Source organism: Terrapene carolina, unplaced genomic scaffold (assembly GCF_002925995.2).
Source record: "Terrapene carolina triunguis isolate 2854851 unplaced genomic scaffold, T_m_triunguis-2.0 Scaffold67, whole genome shotgun sequence".
NCBI lineage: Eukaryota > Metazoa > Chordata > Testudines > Emydidae > Terrapene > Terrapene triunguis.
In genome coordinates this window covers 30755951-30768213 of record NW_020664418.1, presented here as the reverse complement: position 1 = coordinate 30768213, position 12263 = coordinate 30755951, and the positions used below count along the sequence as shown (strand labels likewise).

Below are 12263 nucleotides of genomic sequence, written 5' to 3'. Positions count from 1 at the left end.
TGTTCCACTTTAGATCTGCCTGTAACATCACCATTGGGTATTGCTGTGATTAAAAATTTGGAAAACTGGGAACAGATCCTTCAAGAAAGAGTGGATCAGTTTGAAGGCCCACCACCGAACTACATCAATACCTATCCCAGTGACCTTGGAGTGGGAGCTGGGTCAGCTGTTCTCCGCAACAAAGCAATGCTTGAACCTGAAAACACACCATTCAAGTAAGAAAAGCTTTCAGGAAACGGCTATCCAGACTTTATTATAACTTGACAAATGCACCTTTTGGGCAGAAACAGTCAAATTATCTAGTGGATTTTTTAGTTAAAAGAAAACAGTGAGGTGGCTAAGCCAAATAAAACCTAACCTACAGTGGCTTTACAGTTGTACCTTAATGAATGCAGCATAATACAGTGCCTATTTTTACTGATGATTATGTTTAATTATTACAAATACTATCTTTAAAAGGACAAAGATAACTTAAATTTATTAGTGCCAGTTAATGAGAAGGAAAGGGGAAAAAATAAGGAGAGGTTGGGATGCGGGAAGAGAATTGAAGTCCCTTTGAACTGTTAGTGCTTACTTAAGGCTTAGATCTTGCTAACACTTTGGTGGAACTAGTCATGTGCTTAAAGTTAAGCAAGTTAAATAAGTGTTTGCAGGATCTGGGCCTAAATTAATGAACTTGAGAGTTTGAGAAGTTTGCAGAACTGACATATGGTTTATCCACTCATCTGCCCATGATTTGCATAGTTGATGCTGCTACAGATTTTTGTTCCCAGTTCATTCTGGCAGTTCATTTTATTTTTTACCCTATTTTTTCAAAAATGAATTGCAATAGTAACTTTCATTTTCAGTCTGGGAAATATTGTATACACTTCCAGGCTAGAGTCACAAAGAAACGTATACACAGTGACACTGAGCACTGCCATGCAGAAGTTGTAGGTGCCTAGAAAATCACTGGGCTTCACAAAGCCTGAGTTCAGTGCCTAGGCTCCCTATACAATGAATGGGGAGATAGCAGTGCCTCAGAATGGGATTCATAAAAGCGAGCACACTAGGTGGCTCCTTGCCTAAGCTACCCAATGGGAGATGCCAAACCAAAGGGTGCGTGCTAAGCCTTGCCCTTCTCGAAGATAGGTGCCTACATTGAGGCTGGCAAGAGGTCACTCCCTCAGCTTGGTTCTCGGCTGCCAGCCCTCCCTTGGTATTAGGCAACTGCACTGTTTTAGCAATAAGCCAGGGGGCGAGAGAAAATGGAAGGCTCTCCCTTGTAACTTGTAGGCCAGTAGTTAAGGTATCCTACATCCCAAGTGAGTACCCTAGTTCAAGTCCACGCTGCATCTGAGGAGGAGAGAGGATTTGAACTGCCAGTTAATCATCTGTGGATAATAATAATAAAAAAAAAAAAGTCATTGAGCAGTGGAACTGGATCCTGGGTCTCTCAACTCTCAGGTGAGTGCTCCAACCCCCAAGCTATAAAGTCATTCATGCTTGTGCGCACTCTCTCTCACTAGGCCAATGATTCTTTCGCTGTTTATTCAAAATGGAACAGCTTCAGCAAAGACTGAGGGAACCCCACATCAGAATATCCCAGAACCCAGTACCTAAATGGTTCGGGGCAGTTGAGCAGTGGTTTTGTAAACTGATTCTGGGATTTAGGTGCTTTTAAGTGGTATTCAGGTGCTTAAATCCTTTTATTAATCTTTGGATAACTTCTTCCCACAGTTTTACTTGCATTTTTATTCTACACATATTTTGTTTGTCTGCTTTTTCATGCGCCATTTAGTAGAACAATTGCGTAGTTGATACTGCTGCAGATTTTTGTTCACAATTTCCTTTCTACTGTTACAAACATGCATTAAGCAACACTTGCAATGCTTCACATTTTTGAACATTTCATTTCGGTTCTTATATGATCTAATTAAACCCTTATAGACTAGCAGCAGACCCACCAATTTGGTCAACTTAATGTACCTTCTCTACACATATGCTCATTTGAAGGCTTATTATGTGTACTTCAAGACAAAGTTTGATGTGGAACTGTCAAGTGGTGCCATTACCATAGAAATGGGGATAAACAGTGATACCATCAACATGATAAATTGACCATTAGGAAATATTTGCATTCATTTCTGTTAGTTTAATACATTTGTGTCTTATTTCAAGACATAAAATTGGATTTCTTTGTGACCTGAAAGCATCACAACAATAATAATTTTGTACACACATCACTAAAATGTAATAGCACTGATGACACTTCTAGTCAACATAGTTATCATAATCTTGTTCATCATTATGATCTCAGTCAAGAATGTGTGGGTTACCAGTCTTCATTGCCTTGGCACGCACACAATTCTGTGCAGGGAAGATTGTTCTGACTATAGACACAGCTGATTGTTCAGTGACCCCTACTGGAACAGGCACAAAAAAGGTCTTGTAGAAGTTCAGACGACACTGGGCGCCCTTGAAAAATAAAACAAGTAGTTCATCATGCACAGTTTTACCTCCATATTGCAATAGTGATCCAATATCCTGTTTACCTATGAGTGAAGACATCCAAATCTTTGTTTCCAAGATGCTCTTTTGACATGCTCTTCAAAACTGGAATGAACACACCTCCCTGGAGTCTTTCTACTTCAGTTTTTGCAGCACTAGTGATGAATTCCCCCAGCTCATCAGAATTGATGCAGAATCCATGAAGGTGTAGTATGTCAACTAAATTGTGAGACACAATCAAGGTATAGCTGTGCAGCAAAGCTTATGTGTGGTGGTATGATCATTTTGGAACTGTTTAATACTATTCACTCCACAATTGAGAGGCACCTTCTTTGAATATGTTCTGAATGATGATACAGTTTAGCCAGCAATGAGCATGCTTCTTTATGTATCAAGGAAAGGAAACTCCTGCACCATTTAGGGCACAAAAGTAGCTGACCTCTGTAAACTACAATCACCTTGCTTTGGATAATAATCTGAGGCTTTTATTTTGGCAAAGGATTGAAGCGGCATTATACAAAATCACTTGTTCATTTGAAAGCAGTTCATCAGGCTCACTCAAGAGAAGTAGATCCACAAAACATTTAGATGACTTAAATTCCTACTACAGATTACTAGCAGTTTGGATAGCATCAGCTATTGTTATTGCACTGCATAAACAATGGTAGGCTTTCCTTGTTCATGCCGTGCATGGAATGAAATTGCAGAACCGTAGTGTTTTTCTAATCTTGCCAGGAATAGTTTATAGTTTCTACATCTGATGTAAGTAGAGCTTTATGTCTTTGCATTAGGTCATTGTCTCTTCAATCAGCTGATAAAATGCAATGTCGTAAGGTGACTGTTGCAGTGTAACTAGGTGGTTTTGCTTTAAAATTCATTTTACTCAAGTAGGAAGAAAGGTATGTTGAATGATAAACTTCATCCTTAGCAATCAAGTCTTTCACAAATATTCTGCGCAACATGTCATCATCTCCTTGAAGTGCTGCCTCATTTAGATTGGTTGCTCTCTCAAATGTTTCTATTTTATGAAGTTTCTAGTCTCTTATGTTTTTCTCAAGCAAACAATATCAGTGGGACCAGTCTCTAGAAGATGTGCTTGCTCTGGTAGCTATAGCAGGTGAACATGTTGCACTTTGATCAGATTCAGCATCTGTTTTCTTTCCTGGGTTCAGTACAACTGACATGTCCAAAATTCAACTTGTGTATTTCTGGAAGCAATCCCTGTGATAGAGTATTGGTGACACCTCTTCTAAAATAGAAAACTCATCCAGTAGCTGCCAATGTAATTAATCTCTGCTGGCTTCTGCTGCCAACATCACAGAATTCTGTCCAGCACCGGTAGTTTTTGGACAGTTTTGCTTTCTTTTGATTTTCTTGACACAAACACATTTTTCATAGTTTGGGAAGTCTTTTTTTCTTTGATGTAAGCTTTAAGGGGCTTGTATCCTCCATGTCTTCACATACTGTAACTTCCATAGTAATGGTAAAATTCCCAAAGTATATTGTTAGCATTACCACCACCACTTTTCAGTTTATACAAGTATCTAGACTTGTGCTGAAATAGATATATACATTGGCAATTTTGAGACGATTTTTGTTTAGTGAGCACTTTGATTGCTTGAACCCCCAATATGAAGCTGTGTACTGCCATCTCTAATACGAATACTGACCTTGCGTAGGGTCACTGAATTAAAAAGCTAGTTTCTAGAATATAGCAAAGACTAGTACTACATGCATAGGCAATTACAAATTAAAACCTTCTACCAGGCAGATTAGATGCTACATTATATATTCAAAAGCTTACAAATGAAGAAACATTACATTAGGAAGCCATGTATATGTATATCTATTACAATCACTTGTGAGATACTTTGACAATTAAGAATATACAATATGAAAACATTTCATGTTAGTATATTGCAAAGTATTGATATTTGCCATTTTTGTCACATGCTAAATAGCTTAATCATTTCTGAAAAAAATACTTGCTCATGAAAAACCAATAAAAATGTTATTGCCATTTGATAGCTTTGACCAGTAAACACCATATTAAGGTGTTGAAATTAACTTAAATAGTAAAAACTGTAGTCATAGTAATTTGCAGTGTCTATGGAACTGCAAAAAAAACCCTCATTTTGGGTACTGTAGTTTCACAGGCTTATGTACAGTCTTACAGCACCACTTAACAGCTCCACAGCATACCTCATCTAAATGTACATAAAATAAGGTTTCAAATGATATATGATGTGTGTGCGTGCGCAGAGGGTGGGTACATTACACTCCAAAAATATGGCCCGTTTTGGAGAATTGCCAAATGCCTTTTGAATATTAGCAGAAAAATGTAAAAGCATTTTACATGGTTTATTTGCGTCATCCTGATGCCATAATTGTAATATGACAGTAACTTCAGCACAATCTAAATATATTAGTGTTTGTGAATCAAGGAAACAAGTTGTGGACCACAATCCCTTTGAATTCAGTAACTCTGTGTAATGTGGTATCACCAAGGAAGTCCAAGAAACCTTTTATTCCTTATGACGTCTCTTGGACAGAACACAGAGCATACAAATCCATCATTTTGTTTCACGCTGAATTGCATCTAAAATGGTTTGGAGTCTCTTCACATTTCTTTGTCCACATTTAACTGTATTATGACAATGATAAATTTTATATTGAAAATTATGTGTAAAACACATTTTTTCTTTCAGATCAAGGGATTATTCAGCACTTCCAGTTAAAAGACTATGGCATTTTCTTGTGAAACAAGAACTTCTTCAGGAGACCTTCATAAGATATATATTCACTAAGAAAAGAAAGCAAAGTGAGGTAAACAAAACTAATAAGAGGCTTTTTTACATTTCCTCAATCTTTAAGTGTCTCCATTCTAACTTTGTTTTAATATTTTCATTTTGGTTGGCATTTCAGTTTCCTATTTTTCACTTCAGCAGTGTTTTAAAATCAACATGATAGCATGCTGTTTATTAAAGTACATATCAAACTAAAATGTGTATTCTTAGACAAGGCATAGCTGAGTTTACAATGCAGTATATATATTTAAAAACATTTTATATTGGATAATTATCATAAATTAATTGAATATTCTTGAATCTCTATGGCTTGTCATATATAATATATAGAAATGAGCAATTACTTTGTTTAAATATATGTATATATGCATGTGTAATATATACATATACATATTATATATAGTGATATATAATATTGATTTTTTATGACTATCATAATTACAACTGAAATGAGTTGCAATTAAATTTAAACTTTGATGTGTAACAAACTGGAAACAAGCGTACTACTTACTATCTTAAAACTTCCTGTAAGTATGAAGTTTGTGTGTGTGTTACTCCTTCTTTTATTTACTATGTCATACATTTTTTAAAAGAAAAGGATATCTAAATTTTATTTGCGAGTCTAATAAAATTGTGGGATAAGTACTTTTTATACCATACATTTTGTGTTCATCTAGGAGGCATTACATTTTAAGTGAGTTTGTTTAGATTCCTGTCTTAGTTTCTGTGCCTTTTATAAAAAATTACGAACATTTGTCATCATTTACTGAGAGGGGTGGCCTTTTAAATCTAGTTTGGAATGTTTCATTCTTTTTTTATATTTGTTTGTGCATGTGTTTTGTGTTTGTGACTGTGTGGTGTTATGTAGTCTGTAGAAGATCGTGTGGAGCAGGTCAAACAAAACTGCGTAGCAGAAGATCACAAAAACAAGGTAGTGTCCGTTCTCCCAAACCTTTAGCACATTCTTAAAAGTTCTGTGGGACTGGCTTTTCTTTTCTAATATGACTGACAGAAGCTAAATGTTCTATGTAGTCTCTGTGTGGCAGACTCTTAATCAGTGCATTTACTTTGGATGTCCTATGATTGGGATAAGTGAACACCTTGTAAATTGTGTTACTCACACAACTTGTGGGTTTTTTTTAAACTTTCAGATATACAATTTTTGGCTTTTAGAACACCAGTGAGTGCAAAAAGTCTGAAGTTTCGCTTCCTAACAAATGCTGAGGCCACTGAACTTTTCTTGCATGAATTTCTATAGATTTTGCAGTCTGTCCATACCACTACAAAAAATAGTTATACACCAATTAAAATTACGTGTAACTGTTTTGTAGGTTGAAGCAGATCTCGGCTACCCAGGGGGAAAAGCAAAAATAATTCACAAAGAGTCTGATATGATAATGGCATTTGCAGTTAATAAGGTAAAAGCCAACAACATTATTACTAACTGCGTTATTAAATTGTTGTGTTTGTGTTGCTTTAAGATCTTAATTAAAACTATTGTATGTTATCTGTTTGCAGGCAAACAGCAGTGAAATTGTTTTAGCGTCTACACATGATGTGCAAGAACTTGATGTTTCAGCTCTATTGGCTGCTCAGTCATTTATATGGATTGGGGAAGAATATGACAGAGAATCTAAAAGGTTAGTTTTTCTTTCTTTGCAATTATATTTAAGGTGACTTTTTACTTTGAAAGTACAGACAAGTGCAGACAGTTCACATTTTTGTTGTTAATAATAAAACATATGCACTCTTCTTCCATAGATCTCAAAGCACTTTACAAAAGCAGCTAAGTATCATTATCCTCATTTTACAGATGGGGAAATGGAGGCACAAAGTTTTGAGTGACTTGCCCAAGGTCACACAGTTTGTTCACAACAGGTCAGCAGCAAGCCTGCCGACAGGGGCAAAGGGGGCAGGCAATTTAAAAAGGCCCCGGGGCCTGCGGCGGCCGGAAGCCCCGGGCCCTTTTAAATCGCCCGGGCAGGCAGCAGGCCTTCTAGGCGCGTGCTACTGCTCTGGGCCCCACACTTTGGGGGGGCCCAGGGGCCAGCGCGATTGGCCAGCACAGTCGGTCCCGTGACAGATGCATCACGTCCGCCCCGGGCCCTGCACCCCCGTAGGGACAGCGCTGGCTCTGGGGCCTGGAATTGCTGTCATCAGGCCTGTCACAGTGTCAAGTTTAACTGCACCTTTGGGCTTCCCCACTCTTGGTCTTCCTGGAGGGCACCCACTTACAATTTCAGGGTCCCGTCTGTCACATCTCCACGTAGTGGTGACCTACATCTCTCCCCCTCCAAACAGAGTATTTAGGCTTGCAGTCCCTTGTGGCTTGTGATTTCCCCAGCAGGTCTGACTAGGGTCCAGCATCTATGGTTAACTTTTTTCCAGGGGTTACAATGGTGTACACCAATTACCAACCACCCTTAAAGCAAAATACATTTATTTTTAGGGTAAAAGCCTTACAGAGAAAACATCTAAACACAATAAATTCCTATATACGTGCTAAATGCTTACCAACGGTCACTCATCAGGCTTTGGGGGTCTTAGTAAGCTGAAGTCCTTCCAACCCTTTGGGGCCCCCTCTGGACAGAAGGTCTGTCCATTTGCTGAATCAAAATGAAGGCCCTATGACAATTTAAACTCAGCCTTTTTACACCAAAAGGCTTTCTTTGACTGCTGGTCTCTGAAAATCCCATTTGAACCAGTATATGCAAGCCTCTCTGCATGAGTTTACAATCTGAATGATTAACCACCACCTAGAGGCTCTGTGGTAGCCCTCCCCTCTGGAGTTGCATACAGTCCCTGGCCCACAATGGTACATAAGCCATTCGTAAACTTAATGTAATATGATCTCCAAAGACATAGCATGCAGTTGCAATCTGTCACAGCCACTCTTTAAAAAAAAAAAAAAAAAAAGATGAACAGCGAAATGTAACAGTAATAAAGCGTTACACTGGTATCTTTTTACAGTTCAGATGACCTTGACTTTCGTGGTTCTACCACAATACTCACTCAGTCAACTGCACCATCATTTGGAGTGAATCAAATGCAGCCATCTTCACCTATGCCATGGTTAGGTAGTGGACAAACTAGCACTGGAGCTGGTGTGGTATGCAGTTTGTTTTGTTTGCTATTTATATAGTTAGTTAATACAAAGATCTACAAGCATGCTTTCATTTTATTACATTGGATGGTCGTAGGATAACCATCAGCTGGCAAAAAATGCCAAATTAAATATTCTCTTACATGAATAATTTTGGATTGGCATACCTATAACTAACTTGTTTCATCAATCATTGAATAGTATAAACTGTGTTCCCAACACTTATTAGAAAATAAATGTCCAAAAGATTTTTTTTCTTACACAGTTGATGTACTGTATTCCTAAATGTATTTTGATTGTTTACGTTAATACCATACCATTGTTATCTTTCTCCATGACAGATTTCTTTTTTTTAAATGCCAATTGAAAGGTAATACATAACTTTTTGTTTCAGACCCCAAATCTGAAAAGCATTTAAGTACAGTGTCCTTCAATGGGACATGCCTAAAGTTGAGCACATGCTTAAGTGCTGTCCTGACTAGGAATCCTTTCCTGAATTCAGGCCTTAGTTGTTGTGTTGCAACTAAAAGTAATGGGATCAGAATATGGTTAACAATTAACAATCTATAGGTAGGGGACAAAAAGACAGTTCATTGTTTAGTAATATATACAATATCCTGAGTTCAATTATGTTTTCCAAACTTGTTCAAAAGTAGTTAATCTTTGAAGTTCACAAATTGAATATGATATTTCTTTTATATGAAGCTCATTAAAAGAAATCTGAATAATGTCAAGAGAATGGCTTCACATCCAGTCCATCAGTATTGTAAGTAATTTCTATTTAACAATGTGAATGTGAAAAATTTGTTTTTCAAAACGTAATACAGAATAAATGTTATGATATTTTCCTGTTGGTTAATAAATCAACTATATTTTCCTTTTTCCCCAGATCTCACAGGAGCCCAAGATGGTAGCGTTCGAATGTTTGAATGGACAAGGCCACAGCAGCTAATATGCTTCCGACAAGCTGGCAACGCAAGGGTTACTAGAATGTATTTCAATTCCCAGGGCAATAAGGTTAGTCCTCCCAAAATAGGGGTTTTTCCGCCTCTTCTTTTTAAACGAACATTTGATTGTACTGTGGATACCTTAGCCAGTTTTTAACTAGGGGAGCACAAAAATGTCTAGAATGTGTTAGAATGTAGAAGTGATTTGTTTCAACACATATAAAACAAAGAATACAATCTAACAAACCCAGATCGTTAAAGCTACATGTGGATATTTAAGTTCAGACACTCTTCAAATATACATCTACTGCTCTATTGAATAAGCAACTTTCAATATTCATATTAATGACCATTGTAGAGACTAGCTACGTTATGACTAGTCCTAGAAACAGTTATTTCCATGAGTAATCCAACTTTAAGTCAGTGGAGCTGACTGGAGTCAGTAGTCATTTTTTGCAGGAACAGGTCCTTATTTGATTGCATAAAGCCACATTTAGCAGGAGCCTGGTTGTCAACCCCTTGCTCTCAGTGGTGAACAATTACTCATCTAAATACGAAAATGAGTAATGGGTTCAACATTTTGATCTTAAATAGATTTTGATGAAGGGCAACCAACTTGGGAGATGGCCACATTGTTTTGTAGTACTCAATCATTGACAAACATGGAATATTGTGGCAGCATATATCCTCATAGTACTGTGCAGAAACTGGTTGTCCAAAAAAATTATCTGATTTATACCTCCACTGTAGTCAGTCAAGCTCAATATTGAGGATATTCCACCCTGCAGTTTAAGTGCAGAGAGATATTAGCACTAGTATTAAAGTGTTCAATTTAGAATCATCAGATATTTTTAGGAGAGTGGCATAAATACAATACAGATTTGTATTTTCTTTTTATAGTGAGCACATTTTGCAAAAGTCTCAGCAGAAAAGCTGTCGTATGATTATAAATATATTCTTGTTATTTCTGTGATATAGAGAATGCAGATGGCTCAAACTTTGAAAATCATCTAGTGCTATCTGGCTGCTTTGTGCTGCTCCACTGGAACAAAGAAGCTGTAAACATCCTTTAGTTCTCCTCCACATAGGGGAATCCTACAATGCACAGAGCCACCATTGTGACACATACTTCACTTTCTGTACTGGTCTGTGGTGTTAGGATGCCCAGCTACCAGAATGGCTCTGTGGGTCCCACGAGCCACCAGACATTACTTAGAGCAGACTTCAGGCTACTGTAACTTATATTGGTGGACTCAATTCTTGCCCAGACAGCCCAAGAATTGGGAAGCATAACAGTGGCTTTAAAGTCTCCTTCTCCGCCACTTCCTTGTCACTCACACTGGTCTCGCACAAAGAGTCTGGACCAAGATATCTGGCCCTCAGTTTTGAAATGATTATATAATTTCTGGATTTTCCCCCTCATTCTTACTAATAGACATTTTTGTGAAAACTAGGGCCCAGATTCATTCATATTCTCCACTTGCTTTGTGGCACCCTGATAAAGTAAAACAGCTGTAAACCACACTTACCTAGCTATTTATTTAAATTAGATTTGCATCTCCAGTGCAAGGTAGCTGTAGTGTGCCAGTGATTCTGGTACATGATTTGTTTCTGAAGTGTTCATCTGCTGTGTCTTGCTGCTTCAAGTCAAAGTGCTTTTGCTGACGTAACCATTACCAGAGCAACTAATTTTTGATCTTTATAGAAGACTTTGAATAAACATTGAGACTGATTCTCCTCTCTGGTTTATCCGTTTCTGCCCGTGTAATGCCATTGATTCCTGTGGAATCATACTGGCATAAAGCTAAAGAAATGAATAGAAATCAATTCTGTTTATATATCTTATAGCTTCTGTACTCTCTTCCCCTGTGTTTCATAGGTAAGAATAAAAACAGGATTTTATTGAAGAATGTGTCTCCTGTTGTTTGTCCTCACACAAAGAAATAATCCCCTCTTTGTGACATTGCTGTTGATTGTTGTGGAAGAGATTATGTTACAGAGGATTAGTACTTCAGGTAGGGAAAGAACATCAAGAGCAGAGGAGCCTCTAGACAGAAGACACATTCTGGTAGAGAAAACAGGAGATATACTGGACTAACAGAACTGGTTTTGAAAGTTTTTCCTGTAAGGTGACAATGATCCTAAGGAATCATTTAACAGAAATTACGAAGTGATGGTAACTGATTATACACCTAAGTAGAGCTCATCGAGAAAATGTCCCATAAAAATGTTTTGAGATTTCAAAAATTTTCCCATTGTGTATCAGGATAAAACAGAGACTTTTCAACATTTTTCACACACAAAAAGTGACACCCAACCCAGAACAGCCAGTAGCCTCATGGTTAGGGCACTTGGTGTGGATGTGGGAGACCCAGTTGCAAGTCCCTGCTCTGAATCAGACTTGCCCCAACTTGAACCTGGTCTCCCACAACCCAGGTGAATCTCCTAAACACCATTCTATTGGCTGTTCTGGAGTGGGTGTCTCTCTGGTTCTGACCAGAAATTCCATTCTGGACCTGAGACACCTTCCCAAAACTGACATGTTCCTGCAAAAAGTATCAACAACTTGGCATTTTCCATTAAAAAAAATAAAATAAATAAAACAAAATCCCATTTAGTCACAGTCAGCTCTACTCTGAAGTGATAATGATATGCAGGTGAGATAGTTGTGCACTTTTGACTGCCTCATCTGTATGTTCTTCTCACAAATCCATTGCCACTGGGATTACCAATTCCATTGCAAACCTATAAGCAACTTCAAAAAAGCAGTCGCTCTTTTAAACCATTGACAGACAGAGACATTTCCTTCTCTTCATCTCAAAAGCAGAATCATTCTATTCTAAAATTTAATTGGGCTAACATGCAAGATGGCAGCATTCAGTCTTGAACCAGTGACAGATGGTGGCAGATTTTAGG

General features: G+C 37.7%; 1 protein-coding gene across 2 annotated transcripts in view; it reads left to right on the top strand.

Annotated features, from left to right (window-relative positions):
- DMXL2 (Dmx like 2) overlaps positions 1-12263 on the top strand; it is a 120978-nt gene that overhangs the window by 98384 nt on the left and 10331 nt on the right. Inside the window, exons 32-39 of one of the 2 annotated variants that reach the window (XM_024199884.2) lie at positions 14-215; positions 5199-5316; positions 6166-6228; positions 6629-6715; positions 6816-6937; positions 8268-8406; positions 9106-9166; positions 9290-9417. In XM_024199884.2, the coding sequence (XP_024055652.1) occupies positions 14-215; positions 5199-5316; positions 6166-6228; positions 6629-6715; positions 6816-6937; positions 8268-8406; positions 9106-9166; positions 9290-9417 (920 nt within the window). The remainder of the gene's footprint in view (positions 1-13; positions 216-5198; positions 5317-6165; positions 6229-6628; positions 6716-6815; positions 6938-8267; positions 8407-9105; positions 9167-9289; positions 9418-12263) is intronic. The other variant, XM_024199892.2, reaches the window with a different exon arrangement.